Source organism: Oreochromis niloticus, linkage group LG15 (assembly GCF_001858045.2).
Source record: "Oreochromis niloticus isolate F11D_XX linkage group LG15, O_niloticus_UMD_NMBU, whole genome shotgun sequence".
Classification (NCBI taxonomy): Eukaryota; Metazoa; Chordata; class Actinopteri; order Cichliformes; family Cichlidae; genus Oreochromis; species Oreochromis niloticus.
The window spans coordinates 11,971,208-11,991,545 of NC_031980.2; the positions used below are offsets into that span (position 1 = coordinate 11,971,208).

The 20,338-nt window shown below is 42.9% G+C and overlaps 1 protein-coding gene across 2 annotated transcripts in view; it reads left to right on the forward strand.

Annotated features, from left to right (window-relative positions):
• The window catches only part of sesn1 (sestrin 1), a 65,056-nt gene that overhangs the window by 42,615 nt on the left and 2,103 nt on the right, over positions 1–20,338 (forward strand). Inside the window, exons 1-8 of one of the 2 annotated variants that reach the window (XM_013274215.3) lie at positions 17,195–17,446; positions 18,253–18,318; positions 18,407–18,607; positions 18,706–18,888; positions 19,212–19,448; positions 19,529–19,783; positions 19,876–20,066; positions 20,150–20,294. In XM_013274215.3, the coding sequence (XP_013129669.1) occupies positions 17,345–17,446; positions 18,253–18,318; positions 18,407–18,607; positions 18,706–18,888; positions 19,212–19,448; positions 19,529–19,783; positions 19,876–20,066; positions 20,150–20,294 (1,380 nt within the window). In that variant the 5' untranslated portion in view covers positions 17,195–17,344. Of the gene's footprint in view, positions 1–17,194; positions 17,447–18,252; positions 18,319–18,406; positions 18,608–18,705; positions 18,889–19,211; positions 19,449–19,528; positions 19,784–19,875; positions 20,067–20,149; positions 20,295–20,338 lie in introns of those variants that run through there. The other variant, XM_005454619.4, reaches the window with a different exon arrangement.

Genomic DNA, 20,338 nt, shown 5'->3' on the forward strand with positions numbered 1-20,338 from the left:
CTCTCTTTTTCCTAAAATCTGGAGACCTGTTTTTCAGCGATATCTCTAATGAAGATGTGCAGGGAATTTTTAAGACCGACATTACCTTCAGCACTTTCTACACCTCCTTCTTGTGGCATTGTTAAATGTATGAAAATCAACTTTTTGTGTGAGTATTTGGCACTTGGAGTTGTTTTTCAGAACCCTGCTCACATAGCTGAGTACAGACATACAGATTAGTCCCCGGATTTCCAAAAATCCACCAGCATGTTCTTAGAAAGATCGTATTTTGGGAGGAAAAAAACTTGGAAGCTTGGTTTTATCCCAGGCACCTTGAAGTAATCAGTGTACTTGTTTTTCTTCTTCTTCTTTTTTTTTTGAGGTACATTAAAAAGACCAGCAGCACACTGTACTGTTAGACAAGTCTTGTTACACGCCTACTGTGTCAGCTTTTTCACAATTTGACTGTGTTTATTTACATACTAGAAACACAGGTATGATCCAAGCTGCTTCTCAGCCAGGTGACTAATGCAACAACACCACATCCTCAATTGTGAGATGATGTTAGACAACATTCCTCGTAACTGTCCCTTTTTAACTGACAAAACACCTTTAAGTAGGCATCGCTTGGAGGCAGTGATAAAAGGAAACACTGTAACAGATTAAGAGTATGAGTGAGTGGCAGATGGATGGGGAGGCTGGCAGAAAAGATGTAAACAACTTGACTAAAAGACTGCAGAAAGGTAAAAAAACAGGGTGGCATGTCACTCAGGTAAACATAAATGCGCAACGTTTTCTTCAAATTTAGCTACCTGCTTAAATAATGACTGGTCACTTTTCTTTGCCTCTCATCCACTTCCTCCTTTGTCCTCATTAGTACAAAAACAAAGCGCTCTGGCTTCAGTCAAGAGATTGGCGCAAAACCAGAGTCAACATTAGCAGTGCCCCACCTCTCTGAATTTGGCTGGAGCAGCTTAGTTGTAAGGTTTTCACTTAAAGTAATATAATAACATCACCTTTTGACTTTGATATAGTGTGGGGTTTTTTTTTTTTTTGTTTTTTGTTTTTTTGCAGTTATAGTGTAGCGTTTTCAGAACATCACCAGTTGGTAGTGTAACTTAACAAATTACGGCCAAATACAACACTGGCATCAAGTAATGTGTTTGTATGGTCGCTCCTCTTATTTTGTTGATACCTAACTGATGGATAGGTGTTCAGCTAATTCATCCATGGCTAAACAGACTGACAAATGAGCTCAGTTTTGGCATGAAATAGTTCTGATTTATGAAACTGCCTTAGTTAAAACTAGGCTCAGTCACACTACAATTATAATAGTATAGGTATCAGTGCATTGAATTTTTTCTGCTGCCAAAAACCGATTGAAAGTAGCAGTAACAACCAGCTCTCTACCTCTGGTTGACCTCTTTCGTCCACAGTGCGATTGCATAGGTCATCTGGTGGTAACCTGTCTCCAAACAATCGCACACTGACTGAGATTACTCTGAGAGAGATTAGTGAAGTTCTGCAAATAATTGCCAGCTAATTTATGACTACAGACAGATTGCCAACACGTTTCAGGAAATCTAAGTCGTATTTGCCAACTTGACCCAGTTAAATCACACGCTGATAGCAGATTGACTCCGCCTTATTGCTGTTTTACCGTCAGCTTGACCCATCAAAATCGCTTTGAAGACAGCAACTGGCTGTGAGTGATCATAGGCCCAGTCCCAGTCTTTGCAATGAGATTGTAAGTTTACAGGGTTGGATCTCAGTCTCCAATCACTGTTTCCCCTAGTGTCACATTAGCATACCTTAGCTTTCTTACTGCTTGCAAAAATACAAGCTGAGAAATGCTAACTGGTTAGTTTTTTTTTGTTTTTTTTTTATCTTTCGTTATTTTCTTTTGACCTCTCTCCTGCTCTGTTGTCTGCTCTAACTCTGCCCTCTGTCATGCCTTCCTTGTGATGTAACTCTTAAAAAACATGTTTTCTTGTTTCGTGTTGGCGGTTCACTCTACTGGGCACACAAAGCCTCATTCATTCCAAGTTGTTTGTTTTTTACATCTTTTTAGCCCAGGAGCACAAATTGCTCTCATGTCTGTCCTGAATCAGCTATCCCGCCAGCCAATCGGTCCTTTATTTATGCAATTCTTGTTTTGGGTTTAGCCTCCTTGAAGTGTGCCTCCTGACACGCTTCAGAAAGTAGAAAAAAATGCTGGTATATTGTTGTGTTTTTTTTCTTTCATTAACACTGGCTGAGATGGGAAAAGAATCTAAAAACTATAAGCACCTCTCTGTAATCTGTCTCTCTCCCACGCACACATACAGCTGTGCACATATCCAACACATGCTCTCCAATCAAAACTTTCACACTGAGAGGCAGCAACTGGTCAACAGGATATAAAACCTTACTTTTTTCTTTTTTTTTCTTTTGTTCTTTATTTCAGAAGTGACCTTTCCCCTACTTTGCTTTTTCTGCACCCAAGCTCAGTCGCAGCATTTCTGCTGTGTTTGTGGTTTTACCCGAGTTTGTCTCATTAACGTTTTCAACCGTTTTCAACCAGTGACATCTACTGTAAGCTGTACCTTCTGTCAGGTGACACGTGTGTTTCACTTTTTAGATTTAGGTAAACTGTTTATGTGTTGTAACTCTGCACAGATTTGTGCACATCATTATCGGAGTCCAGCTCATTTGCTTTATGCATTATGGCTGAGTCATTCCCGTGTATTTAATGAAAGGTTCACACTGTGACGGAGATCACTCTGCTGAGCCTCACCCCTCACCCTTCCTCTCCCTCCTGATTGGTGTTAGTGGAAGGGAAGATGACCATCTGCTGCCCCAGTTGCCCAGTGACTGGACAACAGCCCTCCCTTATGGCACAGTTCCACTGTCCATTGTCTGCTTGAGACAAGCGAGAGATAGTGTGTGTGTGTGTGTGTGTGTGTGTGTGTGTGTGTGTGTGTGTGTGTGTGTGTGTGTGTGTGTGTGTGTTCCATTTTTATGTGTGTGTGGCTTAATCTGTCTGTGTATATTTGTATGTCCTCCTCGAAGAGAGCAACGTATTGTGTGAAGCTTTCCTGTGGGAGTCCCATACAGAACGCACCCTCACCCAGCAGGACGGTCTTTGGTGCAGTGTGCGCGGACTCGACCTTACAGGCGGGTTAGTGCAGGGTCAGATTCATAGGCTGCAGGCCAAAACTTTGCTCTGAGAATGGATTTCCTCTCGAGACATGTGTCCATGATCACACACACACACAGACAAAGAGAGGATCCTGTTGCACTCGCCTAGAAGGGAAATCTGTAGCATTGTCTTAATAGATGGTGGCTTGCACCTGATGCTCGTTGCTGTAACCCTTTAAGTACGCTTATTCACTTTCTTCCTGAGAGCTAATAGTGAAGATTGGCACCACACAGAACTGGATTGTTTTCCCTTACTGGCTATCTTGATCAGCTAAACAGCTCTGAACTCTTGCTCCAAAATTAAAATTGATCACCAATTATTAGTTCCTTATTTTCACTCATATAAACTGTTATAATGATGCTTGCTCTTCTTAAACCAAAGACTCAAACAATGAAACTAATGTATGGTCAAAGGCCACCTTGTTAGGTATACCTGTTCAACTACAGAGTATGAAGGTCAAGTTCAAGTATGCTGGGATTTTTCATTTTTGATTCACGAGTGATTGGAAAGTAGAGTGCAAGTTGGACCAGCAAATTGGGACAGTGTCAGCAGTAAAGCGGGTGTTTTATACACTGTTGTGATGAAGAGAGGGCTGAACTCCAAGCCAAAGCTGTATCTGTATTCTAACTTTCACCTGTGGTCAAGACATCTGGGCAGTGACTGAAAGAGTAAGGTCACAAATAGAAGAGCTCAGATGAGTTTCCTACACTGGGTGGCTGAGGAACATGAGGAGCCTCAGATATCCAGAGAGAGCTGAGAGTAGAGCTAATACGCATTTATGTTGAAAGGAGCCACTTGAGGTGGTTTGAGAATCTGATAAGCGTGCATCCTGGGTGCCTCCCTATGGAAGCTCACGCCTAAAAGGGAATGACAGACAGTGTAGACCCAGAACCTCTGGAGAAATCTTAATCTGGCCTGGGAGAAGGAATATGTGCCTTAGCCCACCATAACACAGCTTTAATTAAGTGTAAGATAATGGATGGACCATTTCTGCTCCCCAATGGGATATCAGCCAATCACATGGGAGCAGCTCGGAGTGCATTTAAGCATATAGACATGGCCTGCTGATATTCTAAAAGAGCATCAAAATTAGGAAGAAAGGTGATTTAAGTGACTATAAACTCGAGGTGGTTGTTTGCTCTTAAGACGCTGATTTACTTGGATTTTTACCACACAACCATCTCTAGGGTTTACAGAGACTTGTCCGAATAAGAGAAAATATCCAGCAAGCGGCAGTTCTCTGAGAGAAAATATTGTTGTTGATGCCAGAGGTCAGAGGAGAACGCCCGGAATTCTTGTAAGGCCAGGAAGGCAACAGTAACACAATCACCAATTAACAACACAGGTATGCAGAAGAGCATTTCTGATTACACAACACTTTGACGATGGCTCACGTTATCAAAGTTTCTTTGTGTTTTAAATTTTAGTTGCATCTTTGTCTCTAAGTAGTCCTCGCTGCAGTGCATTTCTCAGGGATAAATATAAAAAAACAGAAGAAAAATGCACTTTTGAGGGAATAGTTCATGTTAGTACACTTATTTGGTTTATTTTTTTCACTAAATGTCTCCTGGTTGTAGTAAAAAAGAGGAACAGATATGAGTAGAGTAGGATCAATCTTCCCAGGTACCCTTTGGCATGAAAACAAATAAGCACCCATAACACTGAATAATGCCTTTAAAGCACAACTTACGTATTTAAGTGCACCTATGCTTGATTAAACACAGAGCAATAAAAGCTTTTTTGTCACTATGACAGTGATTTAAAACAGACTTATCTTTGTTTACAGTAGAAGCCACAGAATATGAATCTAATCTATGCCTGCTTATTGACCGTCTTTGCTCATGAGCCCATCTCGGTCCATGCTGATGTAACGCAGCATTTGGAGCCTCGGCAGGACGCAGACAGACGGCGCCCCAGGTGAGCCCACGCCGCAAAGATGAGAGTAGCTCATCAGGTTAACACGCTGCTTGTGTTTTCTTACAACAACTCCAAACCAAAATTGAAAGATGTGCAGTGGCTAACCACACATTTCGTTCCTAAGATGACAGAAATGTAGTTGTGTCTTTGATAACGAAACCCAATCTGGTGTATAAAGGGAGGAAAAAATACACATCTTTCTCTTAGTCATCTCGGGCAGTTAACATAGTGTGCTTTCCTTTTTGTTTGAGTTTGAAATCGAGACCAAGAGTCTGTTTTTAACTTTTCAGATCACACGTTTTTCTCAGGCTGTATTTAGTCGGTGTGATTTGACAGCGTTAGTGTTGTTATTCTTCTCACCCTGTTTCCATTTTTGTCACATGTCTTTTTTTCTCTCCTTCCTGTTGCACAAGCTGCATCTCTCGTCTATGCACAAACAGGTAATGGAGTGACTGAACTGGGCTCAGTTACTCATTATCCCTCCCATTCACTCCTGTCAGTAATCTGCCTGCTCTTCCGCTGCTCTCCTTGGAAATCCGAGAGCCCTCCTCATGATACTGAACTTTTCCTCCCAGACATTTATTGAGAAAAACAAGCCTGGAGAGATGTTTTTTTTTTTTTTTTTTTTTTTTTTTTTTTGCTGCTTAGCTGAACACATTCAGCTACAGTTCAGTCAGTGGGTCTTAAAGCTCCAACCACATACCAGACATTAGTTTGTGAGTGACAAAATTTATGAGCGACCGTTGAGCAATGCCAAATGCCTGTGTGGCTCAAAATGCTGTTAGGCTCCACTTATTCATTTTTATTACATTTTAACCCTGAATTTAGCCTTTATTGCATAATGAGACACTGTATATTGGATTACAAAAAAAAAAGGAGCCAGGAGCAAGAATAGAAGTTGACAAATACTCCTGAGCAAAGCAAGGCGATCTTGCGGATTGGGAATGAGCCATGCTACTCCAGGTTTTTTAGGAGTGTGTGCTGTGTGATTGTGTGGGGAAACCTGATAGAAATCTGATTTGGCAGAGCTATTATCCCCTTTAGACTTCCAACAGTAGGCTTACACCGTGCTGTGGCTGCCACTAATCCCATAATGGGCTGACTTTGCACTGAAGCCGCACAAAGACCATTCCCTTTGGTGAAAACTATGACAGTGGTTTCTGTTAATGGTGCCCATGTATGTGAGCTGCATCACTGCGTGTGTTCAGTTTGTGTTTGTGTGTGTGTGTCTCCTCAGGTGAGTGGGCGAAGATAGGTAATCTAGTGTACAGAGTCATCGATTTTCCCCGCTGCACAGGAAATGGCTGGTTATTGATTCTCTGGGACAATGATGTCACTCCAGACGGTGCAGGGTGTTTACTTACCCACGATAATGTACGAGGCGCTTTGTCGCCAAACGCTGGTCAAATAACCCACTCCCTCGCTCCTCTCTCTTCGTTCTTTCCACCTCCTGTCTTTTCTTCAATTGCGAATGCCCCCGTTAACCCCGCGTCCAATCATCACAGATGAGCGATAAGGCTAAATATTTTTGCAGCCCTTTATGCTATTATGCATAAATATTTGCATTTTAACTTTAATATCTTTTCCATACACATAGGGTTTTCCCTACATACTGCATTTGTTTAGTCAAAAATGCACTGATGTGACATTTGACTGTGAAGCAGGAAAACGGTTTGAAAGCTCGAGACTCTTCTAAGAAAACATTTGCCTTCTCTTTGTGTTTTATCTCCTCTCATTATCCCATCGTTGTTTACTGAGTTCCGCTAAAGCAGGACTTTAGCTGTGCAGGATAAATAAACCACTATACTGTTCTATTGTGTTAGTTAGTCCTAGTTTAATGAGTGGGAGTAGTGCCCAACCTCACTTTTGGCTCAACGGCATCTACCTGTTTGGCTTATGTAAGGCCGGTAACTGCACAATAACAGCCAGCAGGTTAACTGTGTGCTTGTTTGTGGCACTAAAACAAAAAGTACTCTTCACTTCAAAAAAAAAAAAAAAAAAAAGTTTGTTGTTTTTTTGTTTGTTTTTTTAAATGAATTGTTCATGTGCTCACAGAGTGACTCATGTTTCTCATCAGCACAGTAACGCAATCGGTGCATGCTACACTGGAGAGAAGCCACCTTATCTTAATTAATGGAACTCTTTAAAGTTGGAGAGATATTTAAATCAGTCTTGAGACCACAAGGGGAATGATATGATAGATTTTCTGCCATTGCTTTGTCCTTTTCTCGGCTGCAAGGGCCTGTAATTGATTAACCACAGAGCAAATACGTCCAGTGCTACCTGTGGCATGAGACAGAGGACCGCACACACACACAATGCAGGCACACTTCTGTGAGGGTTCATGAGGTCCACAGAGAGTTTGTAAATGCCAAGAGCAAACTCATGTAAACCCTACACATTAACCCAGTTTATTTTTAAGGAAAGCTAAAGAGCAGGTATAGAGGATTTGGGATAAAAGTGTCTTTAGAAATGTAGCTTTTGACTAAATAAGTAAAGTTTAGATAGTGTTTTTCACAGACTTAACAGCCACAAAGTGCCGAACAACAGTTAAAATGCAATATCAACAGAGAATCTTGTTAAAGCAGAATCTGAAAAAAAAACCAAACAAAAAAACCAAACCAAACAATGTCAGCAGGAGGCCTGATTAAACAGAAAAGGTTTTTAACTGTTTTTAAAAGGCTGGCCAAATGGAGCTGGAGTGGTAAACTGGTCCAGAGTCTTGGTGCTACAGACAGAAAAGCTCTGTCCCCTTGAGTCAAGCAAAACTACAAAAGCTGCAAGCAATTTCTAAATGTCTGCTGAAAGGCATGGAAGTAAAAAGATTTAATTTGCAGGGTGCAAAAGCTGCTGTACTCTACTTTATTTGCAATAAATGTTAGGATTTAATTCAACTTTGACTAAGACACTTGCATGCCTAAGTAGGCAGTGTTTATGCAAGCGGTGGGATGTATGAAGATATTTCAGCCCAGCAAAATAAATGTGCTTCTGTAAGCATTTCCTGCTATTTTTTTCACATTGTTTCAGAAGCTACAGGCTCATGATCTCACATCATGTGCTTAAGTTTTCATGTTTGAGGAACTCTCCGGTTTAAGTCCTTGGAAATGACCACGTACGATGGAGAGAACACGTCCTATGATTGCTTATTTATACTATCACTTTTCTCTCTTGTGTTTGTACACATGATGTCTGCTGGCTTCACTGTGTGTATTTTGTGCGCTTCCTCTCAGACCCCCTGTTTGGAGTCAAACCTGTTGTGCAAAAAATAAGGGACAACTGAGAGGATCAAAGGTGAAGGGAAGTGAAAACAAAGGGATGTGTTGGCAAACTCTACTCATCCAGGCTCCTTCTGTTGACCTTTGGCTGCCTCAGTTAGTTCTTGGAAAAGAAAATGATGCAAATATTTAGCATAATTTTCAATCAATTTCCAGTTTTTAAGAAACTAGATAATTGTGATAAAACACCTATGGTGATGCATCGCACTTAACAAAAAAAAAAAATGTATATACATATTGTTTTGTTTTGTTTTGTTTTGCCTTTAATCACATTCCTTTCATTTGCCTTTTGCATCTAAAAAAGTCCAGATTAACTCCCTGCCAGACTTTTAATACTCGACCTTACTGGCTTTATTCTGCACGACAAAACACAAGAACTCTACTTGGATCATGTGATGTGGATGCTGGTGTGTTTGCTTGAAACATTCAGTTTCAGCCTCAGTCTTTTAAGTAGGGTCATGTGAAAAAGAGAGGTTTCACAGGACTCATGTGCAGCGCTGTGAAAACTTAAGTACACCCCATGATTCAGTATCTTGTAGGACCACGTTATGTAGCAATAACTCGAAGTGATCATTTTCTGTATGACTTTATCAGTCTGGAACATCACTGTGGAAAAATTCTGGCCCACTCCTTATATCGTTGCTTTAGCTCATTGAGCTTTGTGAGCATTTTTTATGTACAGAGGGCCTCACATTTGACTCTAGCGTAATTTGGTATACAGAGGAGTTCATGGTCAACTCATAACTACTCAGCCCAGGTCCTGTAATAGCAAAACAACCACTATGCTCGACAGCTGGTACAAGGTGTTTGTGCTGATATCCTGTCTTTTGTTTTGTTTTTTTATCCCCACCCCCCCACACGTGCTACTGCGTTATGGGCAAACATCTCCACTTTGGTGTAGTCTGTCTAAAGGACGCTGTCTCAGAAACCTTCTGGTTTGTTTAGGTTAAACTTTGAAATCTAACCCATGCTGCCATGTTCTTTTTAGAGAGAAGCAGCTTTCTCCTGGTGACCCTTTTAAACAAGCCATATTTGTTCAGTCTTTTTCTGATTGGACTGTTATGACTGAGGCCTGTAAAGTCTGAGATGTAGCTCTTGAGGTTTTTTGGAGTTTCTTTGATCATTCCATGGTCTGACCTTGGATGAATTTGCTGGGACGTCCACTTCTCGGAAGACTTCTGCATTTTGCTAACACCCGCCTAAATTCTCCAGACCAGCAAACTTCCAAAGCGCCTGCTTTTTATAGACACTTCTTGATGGTCAGTTAATAAAGTGGATTTGATTAGCATCACCTGGTTGCTCTGTACCCTCAAGAAGGTTAAAATAATGTCAGATGGAGTAGAAACAATAACTAATTAACAGTTTATTATAACTTAATACACAAAACTTCAGCTGCTCTGTGTTAAACTTTATGTAAAAGTGAATTCAGTATGGAATAAATCAGCCTCAAAAACAAATCTACATGTACAAAAGAAGTGAAATTATGAAATAAATGCTATTTTAATTGTCTTGTGAATCTGAATTCACAAGCCCAACCATCAGCTGCACAAAATAATCTCTACAATGAATGGAAATGCTGAGTCAGTGACGACAGCCGAAAAGGACGGGCGCCAAGGTGATTGAGTTTCCAACCAATCAAACTGACATTTCATAAACAATTAAACATTGATAGGGCAGTCGCCGTGACGTCGCACTCAATGTCCTGCTGGCCGTTTTGTTCTGCGATTCAGTACCAGAGCTCATTGCCTATTTATGAAGTAATAAGACACGACCAAAACAGTTCGAGTGTAACGATTAGGCCATATCACTTCCTCCACCCTTAAAGAGCAGCAGTATCACATCCCTCTCTTCAACGCTGCAATCAAAATACATCCTGGTGAAGGCAACAGATTGAGGGGTGGTAGAAAAAGAAAGGGGCAGAAGTGAAAGCAGTGAAAGGAAGAGGCAGATTAATGCAGAGTGCAGTAATTTCTAATCTTTGCTGTAGCCACTGTGATCTATTACATCAGACTTTTATTAGTGTCTGAGCCGGTGTACTTCACCGTGGATCGCCCCTCTCATGACCGACAGTACTTCTTAATCTAAGAGTTCACAGGGTTTTATATGAGCAAGGTGGTGATAACAGTTTTTTCTTTTTTACCAGCTTGTCAGGTTTTGTTGTCTTTGATTTAGTGGCTCACATTATAACAGGAGTAGCTCCAAGGAAGATATTGCTTTCTTTTTATTTTTTTTGGGAGTGACTATCCCACAGAAACAGGTGAAGGGTCGGGTCTTTTGTTCGCCGTTTACAATGCCTGTGAGGGATTACAGGGTGATGATCAACACCTTTTTGGCTGCTTTCCCAGTAAGATGAGTCATTTCTTGCTCAGTCAGCAAAACCAAGGTCTTGTCAGACAGAGAGAGAGAGAGGAAAAAACAGCTGTGCATGCAAGCAGACACATAGCACTATTAAAACCAGAGGTGCTGTCTTCTGATGGGTTGTTGGAGTCTTGATGTAAATATAAGATCAGCCATGTTAGCCTCATCTGTTAGTCTTTGGGTAACATAAGTACTAGAAGTAAGTTTGCCTTTAATTTTGCAGACACACTCACTACCACACTTTGTAAAGCCCTTTGGACTCGCAGTGTTATCTCTTGACCTCCCATCAACAAACCTATTGATGTGAAAGGGCATTTGAGATTTTTATTATAGAAATGGAGTGAATGTTGAGGCAAAAATATGAAGTTTCTATTGATTTGTGGCGGCTTTGTCATCATTCTAAAGATAGCAGGAGAGGGTTTGGTATTCTGTGTTTTTCTGTGGGATCTTTTTCTCTTGGAGCCTGTTGTATTATGACAGCTTCCCTCTCCCTGTTAAAATAACATCCCCGGGAACTCACTCTTCCTCACGTGCACACGGGTTGCAGGCCAACACCTCTTCCCCTGGATTGTCGACCACTGTACACTGTACAAATGTGCATGTGCATGTTTATGCCTGGCATTACAAAGCCATAAAAGAAAGGTTACTTTTACTCCCAGATAACTCTTTCCCCTTCGTTTTTCTATTTTCCGTGTGCTCCCTAAGGCCTCTGCAGTTCCTCTGCGTTTCATGGAATCCAGGGAACGTTGCTTCCTCCCAGTGTTGCTGTGTGCTGGACCAGGAGCTGCTGGTCTTGGAGTGGGGGGGGGCACGCCTCTCCTCTCAGGAAAGAAGGCGCTTGGCGAGACCACTCCACTCTGATAGCCTGCCAGAACATACACAGATCAGGGGGAAAAAAGGAGAATGAAAAGGGACCGGGAGTGGCTGAAAGAACCAAAAGGCTACTCTGGTCCGGTTAATTCCCACAAAGATTCAACTTTTACTTACAAGTCTTTATACAAAGAGAGAATTATGGTTAAACTACATAAAATCAGCTCTCACGTCTAACTCTGAAGCTTATGATCAAGACTTTCTGATAACTTAGCATGAGTTCTGTAAGTCTGCAGGACGGGTAAGGGTTAACCTATTGCTCATCAAGATGAACAGGCTTAACCCTAGAGCTGTGTTTGAAGAGTGGGAACGAGGAGTATCCTCTTTATCTGTGTACAACTTTAACACAAAGTCTGCATGTGCTCAAACTTGGTATATAAAGGTATCAATTTTTCTCCTTTACTGTTAAAAACAGGTTTCACAGCTTTTCAAAGGGACGTGTTTACATGGAAAAAGTTCTGTAGTTGTTTTTCAGAGAGGAGGGCTGCTGTTGTGAGCCTCAGGGCTAATTTGAAACATGTGGTTTTTGTGTGAGGCTTTTTAGACATTTCGTTTTGCCACTTTTTATCAGAGAAACTCAAACAGACAGAAATTACAACTTTGCAAATACATGAGAAAACCGAATAGTTTTCTGTGAAGCACACCAGATTTGGTCGTTCAGCGAACTTCATACCTCGGCAGAACTTTTCTCTCTCTCTCTTTCTCTCTCTCTCTCTCCTTTTTTTTCAGAGAAACAAGAGAAGCAGAGAGAGAGTGCAGAGAAGATTGGTTCCTGAAACTGTTGTTCTGCCCTGTGATTGGTGGAAGCCTGTTGCTAGGCTTATGTCAGTGTTTGAGAGTTTTCCGCTTTCTCTCCTCTGTGCACTGATAGGTCAGGTTAGAACTGGTCTGGTGGACTTCTGCCACTTGTTGAACATCCCCACAGTTTCTGCGGTTCCCTCGCTTCTCACTGCATGAGAAAACACGGCAGCCGCAGTGGTGAAAGACACACGTGCAGAATTTACACCCGGCGTCGCTTCCTCTCTGTTTTTAATTCTTATTAACTTTTTATCAACCTCTTTATTGGTTTAAGTCTGTTGTTAATTCTTCTGGGTGCTCGTAAAAGGGAAAAACAGCTGCTCTTTCTGAGCATTTGAGAAAGCAGCTGCCATTCTTTAAAACTAATAAATGTGAACTCTATTCTACAGCCATCACAGTTTAAAACCTTGAACTCTTCCGTGTCATTGAACTTTACACCTTTTTCTGTGCTCTTTTATGCTTCAGTGCACTTTGTATGGTTGAATAGTAGCTGTAAAACATTTGTATTTAGTTTTGTTTTTGAGGCATAATGGACTCAAAAAGCATTTAAATAACTTAGTGGTACATAATCCTTTTTTTTTTTCACAGGCTCGGTACATTCCACCAAAATGCACACCTTCGACACTGTTAGCTTTTTGCTTCCTTCTCTTAAATGTGTAAGCTGATGCTCCCATGCACAAAGCACACAAGCTTTGATGGCCCCCATTTCATGCATTAAAGGAAGCTTATGTAACCCTCTGATCAACAGCCTCTGGCCACAAAAAAGGGGTATCATGAAAATGTTAGTAAAAGCAAAATTACTGAAGTTTGCTTATACACTTAATTAAGTACACCTCCACAACACAATGCAAATATCTAATCCGCCAATCACATGGCAACAACTCAGTGCATTTAGACATGGTCAAGACGATATGCTGAAGTTCAAAATGAGCATTAGACTGGGGAAGAAAGGTGATTTAAGGCTGGTCTAAATATTTCATGAACTGATCTACTGGGATTTTTCTGCACATCCATCTCTAGGGTTTAAAGAGAATGGACTGAAAAAGAGAACATAGTCAGTCAGTGAAAGTTCTCTGTGCATAACTGTATTGTTGAGAATAACTAGAACGCTTTGAAGGCTGGGAAGGCAGTAGTAACTGAAATAAGCATGTGTTACAAACAAGGTATGCAGAAGAGCATTTCTAACTGCACATTGAACCTTGAAGCAAAGGGGCTACAGCAGCAGAAGACCACACTGAGTGTGTCAGCTAAGAACAGGAAACTGAAGCTACAATTGACATGGAGTCACCAAAATTGGAGAATAGAAGATTGGAAAATAGCTGCCTGATCTGATGGGTCTTGATTTTTGCAGAAACATTCAGATAGTACAATTAGAATTTAGCATAAACAAGACAGGATAGATCCATTCTGCCTTGTATGAACAGTTCAGGCTACTGCTGGTGGTGTATTGGTGTGGGGGATATTTTTTGGCACACTTTGTCAACTTCATGGGGAAAAAGTGGTGGGGATTTCAAGGGGTAAAAGTTAAATGGTGCAACCTAACTGGGTATTGTTGTTGACCATATTTGACTGGTTCAAAAGTAAGAAAACATTCAGAAAACAGTGAAATCGAGAATGCAAAGGACAAATTCCACCAAAGTGTGTGAGACACATGCATGTTTACAATGCCACAGGGGTTTCCGAGCGTGGCTAAGACTAGCGGTCCTGGCATCAGCTGCCTTTTTTTCCTCAAAGGTTAACTTTCACATGGCTGTACTGCATGTGGTTACGTGTTGGCCAAGTGTGGTTCTAAGCCTGTAACGCAACCCACATAGAAATATTGTATTGGGTAAAAACATGCTGGTTTAACTCTGTGCCATCTGCTAGTGGCGAGTGACTGCATGACATTTTAAACCCAGCGGCTAACCAGGGTTTTATTTGGTGTTCGGATTTCTAATCGCTCACGCTGACCTGAATTTGTTTACATTTCTTTTTTTTTCTTTCTTTTTTTTTACTCACCTCTGTTCTTGCTACCTTTAGGTGTCATTGTGTGGTCCAAAGTGGCTTTAAAAAATTGTACCTGCATACAGTCTTATGTCAGTTGAAATATGTAAACAGGCATTTATGAACAAAAAAACTTTTTCCCCTCCCTTGACTATGAAAGTTCATATAAATATTTTTTATTACCATTAGTGTAACTAGTGGAAGTCTGTCCATTGTTCAGGCCCTTCCTCGAGCAGATAAGTATCTGAAACAAATATGAGATGATTCCTGTTGTTTGCAGAAGTCTTTCCCTTCATTATAACTAATCTTTCCAGTGTTCTCTTAACCCTGATCCAATCACACAGGCACAGTGACATCTTCAGGGTGGGTCAGCGGCCATCCCAAATCTCAAAGGTCACTTGCTAATCGCCCAGTAACAACTAGTAATCCTTTCAGTTTAATTTAAAGCGTTCATTGGATGCGTGGCCTTATTTCTCTTGCAGCAGTGAGCCATTCAAGAACAAAGCGTGCAAATCAACGTCACTGTCGCTGACATCAAACCAATAACTGAGACGCTTAAAGATGTAGGTCCTCACACTCCCCCGAGACACCTGCAGTGTGGTTTTTTTAGTTGTCACACTGTGTTCTGAATCAGCTTCAGAAGATACACAGGAATGTACAAAGTCTTAGAGGCACCACATATTGAGGTGAGCAGTTCAGTTAGGTTTTGTTAAATTGTGTCAACACCCAAGACAAATGAGGAAACACACAAGGTTTAGCGGTTCGGAAGAGTCAGTGTTAAAAAGCATGTGTGTTGTTTATGTAATTCATGACTGTGTACTGACTTAAAAAAAAAACAACATAAAGCTTGTTATCACCCAAAGAAATCATAGCCTTAATCAAGGTAGGGGCATGTACAGTATTCCCTGAATCACAGAGACTCGCCCTCCCCCCTAAATGTGAGTACAGTAAAGCCTACTGCGTAGTCGGTGCGTGGACTCTGACAATAGTGTTTGGCCTTGTCTGCGAGGCCGGACCCCCGCGCCTAAGCGCTTTTATGTGAAAAGGTTTGGTGTGTCGTCAGCCCGAACGCTGACAAGCCTCTTCTGCAGCTTTGCTGAGCCATGGGGCTCCCGGCAGCCCTGGGAGTGCTGACTCCAGCCCTGGGAACATGTTTACTGCTGCCCTGCACCCCACCCTGTGGCATCAGGAGAGGGACTGGCAGAGGTGGTGTTAGTGGTGGCAGTGGGTAGTGTTGGTGATGAAGGTGGAGGAAGGAGAAGGGGGTGCGGGGTAGACACAATGAACCTGCTGAACATCGTACTATCGCGTTATCGGCACTGGGGACTTGTAGTGGGTTGACAAACTGGCAGGGCAGGCTCTTGATTGGCGAGTGCAGGGTCAGACTTGCCTTTTCTTGACTTCCTCTTTTTACTCATCGTTTTCTAAATTTAGCTTGTTTTTTTTTATTGGCTCTTCCTCCAGAGTTGGTCCAGTTGCTGATTTAATCATGACTTGTTGCTGTAAAGATTACCCAATTTCAGGACAAAGTTTGTCAAACTTTATGGATTCTTAAAACTTAAAGCACACTGTTGAACTTTTCTCCCCATGAAAAGAGTTTGTGTGAAATCTCTTAAAAGAAAAGCTCTGTTTGCTTTGGGAAACATGTTATCTTGAAATATCGTGTGTGTGTGTGTGTGTGTGTGTGTGTGTGTGTCTTTGCAGCAACTTTGTGGATGCGTTAGTGCTTTTGTAATGTGGTTGCTGGCAGTCCAGAAGAAACAACACTTGACTCACATGTGTTCTGAACCATCTACCTCCGGTTTATAAAGATTTTCACATATAGATGTCCTGCATCTTGCACCTAAAACAAAATAAAAATAACCTGTGTGAATGAAATCAGATGTATAAATATAAAGTTTGCATCGCGCACAGTTGTTTTCCTGATCGTCTCATGTGATATCCCTCTGAGTAATCAATGACTTTGTGAACCACTGCGATGTGATAAACCAGTTATATGCCGTTCTACTGAATGTGTTATTGTCGGCTGGGATAAACAAAGCCATAAGAGAGCTGCCTTTCTTATCTCTGCTTCCTCCTGGCTTTTAAAAAAAAGAACTCCTTCGGCCAGCCTGATTGGTGGAGAAGTGGCAGCATCTGTGGTGTGATAGGCTGCGGTGGAAAACCACCAACTGAAGGGCTGTTGTTGCAGCAGGTCCTGCACCGATCCATCTCGATGATCTTTGCACAGTGGACCTCTACTTTTTTTTTTTTTTTTTTTCTGTTTCCACTACTCAAGGCGAGCTGGGGGCTCAGCTTACACCCCCCTTCCCCTCCCCCTCCCGGAGTCCTCCAGTACAGCAACAAGCCAATGGGGAAGGTGGTGGTGCATGCTGGAGCTGGCTTTGAGTGGTTGTTGTTGTTTTCCCTGAATGCACAGATAGACTCCCAGATTAACCCACGCAGACTCCTTGTCTAAGCTCCATTTTTGTCAGCAAGAACTATTTTAAGCATTCCTGCAATGTGATAAGCGACAGGGTGGTATTGATTTCAGCCTCAAGCCTCTATCATCCTGTACTGATTGCATGTATCAGTCGGCACACAGAGCTTAATACGTGACAGTAAATGCAATCATAATTATTGGCAGCAGGGAACAAAAGAAAAAGGGAGAAGTGATGATGTTTTCTTAGAGGGGGGTGTCTCTCAGCTCACCCGCACCCCTCCTCCTCCTCCTCGCGCTTTACCCCCGCCCTCCAGATTTCCCATTGGCTAGCCGGAGGCTGTTTTCCCTCATGCGATTGGTTGTCGAGCGCGTCGATCACGCGAGCCCCGACTTATTTACCGAATGTATGAGCTAGAGAGGAGCGCATTCTGCTGCAACAGCTGACTGCCGAGCGCTGTGCCCAGTGCCCGGAGGAACAAAGAGGAGGCGACGGGCATCAAGATTACATGTTTTCGCCTTTTTTACGCCGCTGAAACGACACAGGTGCAGCGAGAACGCGAGATGAGGCACGCGGTCGCACCGGCAGAAAACGTGGAAAATCATTCGTTTACGGTGACAGACTTGTTCAAGATATGCACCCATTGTGAGCGGCTGGGCAAGAAGGTAAGAGAAAGACGAGAGGGGGGTAGAAACAGGAAAAAAAAAAAAAGACAGCGAAAAGGCAGCTGTCGGTGAGCCTGCTCCGGTGATCTAAGCCGGGATATCTCTAGCTTATGTCACGTTTAATTTTTTGTTTAAAAGCGACGTTTTCCTCTTTAAAGAACGAGCTGCAGTGCAGCCTTTTGTCCGGGCTTGTTTGCGACTCGGGAGTTTCAGATCATCCGAGCTAAGAAACCCTTCGTGGAGATTGGTTTCTTTGCTCATTTTGAGTTTCTGGAAGTCGACCTGTGAGTTTGACGTGTTTTAAAATGAGTGTCACTGCCGATTAATGTACATTTAGTGGTCATTCATTCATCGGCTTCATTGTGCGCTGCGGGACGGTGTCCGCTGCTAGACATGTCTCGGCAAGCAGCGGAAAGTTACGGGGCATAAAGGAGGCAGTGTGAGCGTTTCTATTGTGTTTTTAACTTTGAATCCGAGCAGACCCTGCGCTTTGTGTGTTGGGTATCTCATCAAAGGTGAATTGGGGTGAATTTATTTTTTGATTTTGAGCGTAAATTCTGTTCCTGACACCGACAATAGTTGCGAGAAGCATCCACAGTCTGAACTCGGATATTAAATTATTTCTCTGAAGGTTTACTGGTGTCAAACATTTAAAGAAAGCCACTCTGGGTTCTCGCACTGCTGGGGTTAAAAATTGGTGACCGCAGAAATGAGAAGTGGTGCTCGGTACTGGAAGTTTATCTGCTCCGTTTTGCGTTGAGATTTAAAAGCCTTGTGTGTTTCTCTCTCCCTCTCTTGTTTTGCAGGACTTGGGAATACGGATCCCAAGACCTCTGGGTAACGGACCAAGCAAATTTATCCCTGAAAAAGAGGTATGAGATGGATTGTAACCTCACTTCAGACCTCAAATATGAAGTTAAGAGAAGAGTCAGCTGATTTGTTTATGTCCTCTTTGACTAGATCCTCCAAATCAGTAAAGTGGACTCCAGGACTCAATCGATATTTGAGGATGCGTTTGCAGCCCTCGGCCGCCTGGATAACATTTCCCTCGTGATGGGTTTCCATCCACAGTACCTGGAGAGTTTTCTCCGGACGCAGCACTACCTGCTGCAGATGGATGGACCCCTGCCTTTGCACTACCGACACTACATCGGCATCATGGTATGGCCAGGTTCAGCCTCTGACGTTCTCAGAATAAAACCAGGTCGACTTCCTCTCTGTGCGAAGTCGTAAATCTCGCTTTTTCGCATGTCTTGCAGGCAGCAGCCAGACACCAGTGTTCCTACTTAGTCAACCTGCACGTCAACGACTTCCTTCAGGTCGGGGGAGATCCCAAGTGGTTGAATGGCCTCTTTGAAGCCCCGCAGAAGCTGCAGCAGCTCGGAGAGCTCAACAAAATCCTGGCCCACCGACCGTGGCTTCTCACCAAGCAACACATTGAGGTGAGAAGACGGGCAGGGTCTGCAGGGGTGGATGTGGATTTGAAAAATCTGATGTAACCAGCTGAGATCATGGGTGGAGGCTAGAGTATAGCTGCAGCTGTAGGATTTGGACAGATTGGAGGGTTTTAGCAGTAGAGGTGTAGTGACCGAGAGAGGGGAGCAGATCGAGCGTGATGGGAGAGAGGCTTTAATTTGAAACTGAAGGATGAAAACATATTTTCCACTTCTTGCTTGAAAGGTCAGTGATATTGAAGTCATTATTTGGCTTTCATCACTCACAGATTTTTCCCTTTTTTTTCTTTTCTTTTTTTCCCCCTTCTCAGGGTCTTCTGAAGGCCGAGGAGCACAGCTGGTCCCTGGCAGAGCTAATCCACGCCGTGGTCCTGCTCACACACTACCACTCCCTCGCCTCGTTCACTTTCGGCTGTGGCATCACACCTGAGATCCACTGCGATGGTGGGCACACGTTCAGACCCCCTTCCCTTAGCCAGTACTGCGTGTGCGATATAGCCAATGGCAACGGTCACGCTAATCACCACGACGACTTGCTCGGCAATCAGGTAGGCAACTGCACTGTTTGTGCAGAAGGATAAATGGTGATAAGACTTCAGAGGTTAACCCGGACTATGCGTTCTTAAAGGACATGTGCGGTGAGGTGGAGGTGCTGATGGAGAGGATGAAACAGCTGCAGGAGTGCCGCGACGACGAGGAAGCCAGCCAGGAGGAGATGGCAACCCGCTTCGAGAGGGAGAAGACTGAGAGCATGCTGGTGGTCACATCAGAGGACGAGGAGTCAGGCCCCCCGAGAGACATCTCGCGCCACTTTGAGGACCCCAGTTATGGCTACAAGGACTTCTCCAGGAGAGGGGAGCAAGTGCCCACGTTCAGAGCGCAGGTGCAGATCAGACGCAACACTCATGATTTGTGGGGTGAAAACACAGTGTGGTCTGTGCTACTGTTACTGATTTATTTTCTTTGTTTTTGCAGGACTACAGCTGGGAGGACCATGGCTTCTCTCTGGTCAACCGGCTCTATCCCAACGTCGGACAAATGCTGGACGAGAAGTTTCACATGGTCTACAACCTGACCTACAACACCATGGCTACACACAAGGACGTGGACACCAGCATGCTGCGCAGGGCCATCTGGAACTACATACACTGCATGTTTGGCATCAGGTCAGACACTAGAGCTTTTACTTACGCAATGGTCAGGCAGCTCTGTGGCCTCATTACTAACACCACTGCTATGTCTTATTCAGGTATGATGACTATGACTATGGGGAGATCAACCAGCTCCTGGACCGTAGCTTTAAGATCTATATTAAGACCATCGTGTGTAGTCCTGAGAAGACCACCAAACGAATGTATGAGAGTTTCTGGAGGCAGTTTCAGCACTCCGAGAAGGTGAGATTTAAAGGGTGGATTCACTTATTTGATCTTCTAGTTAC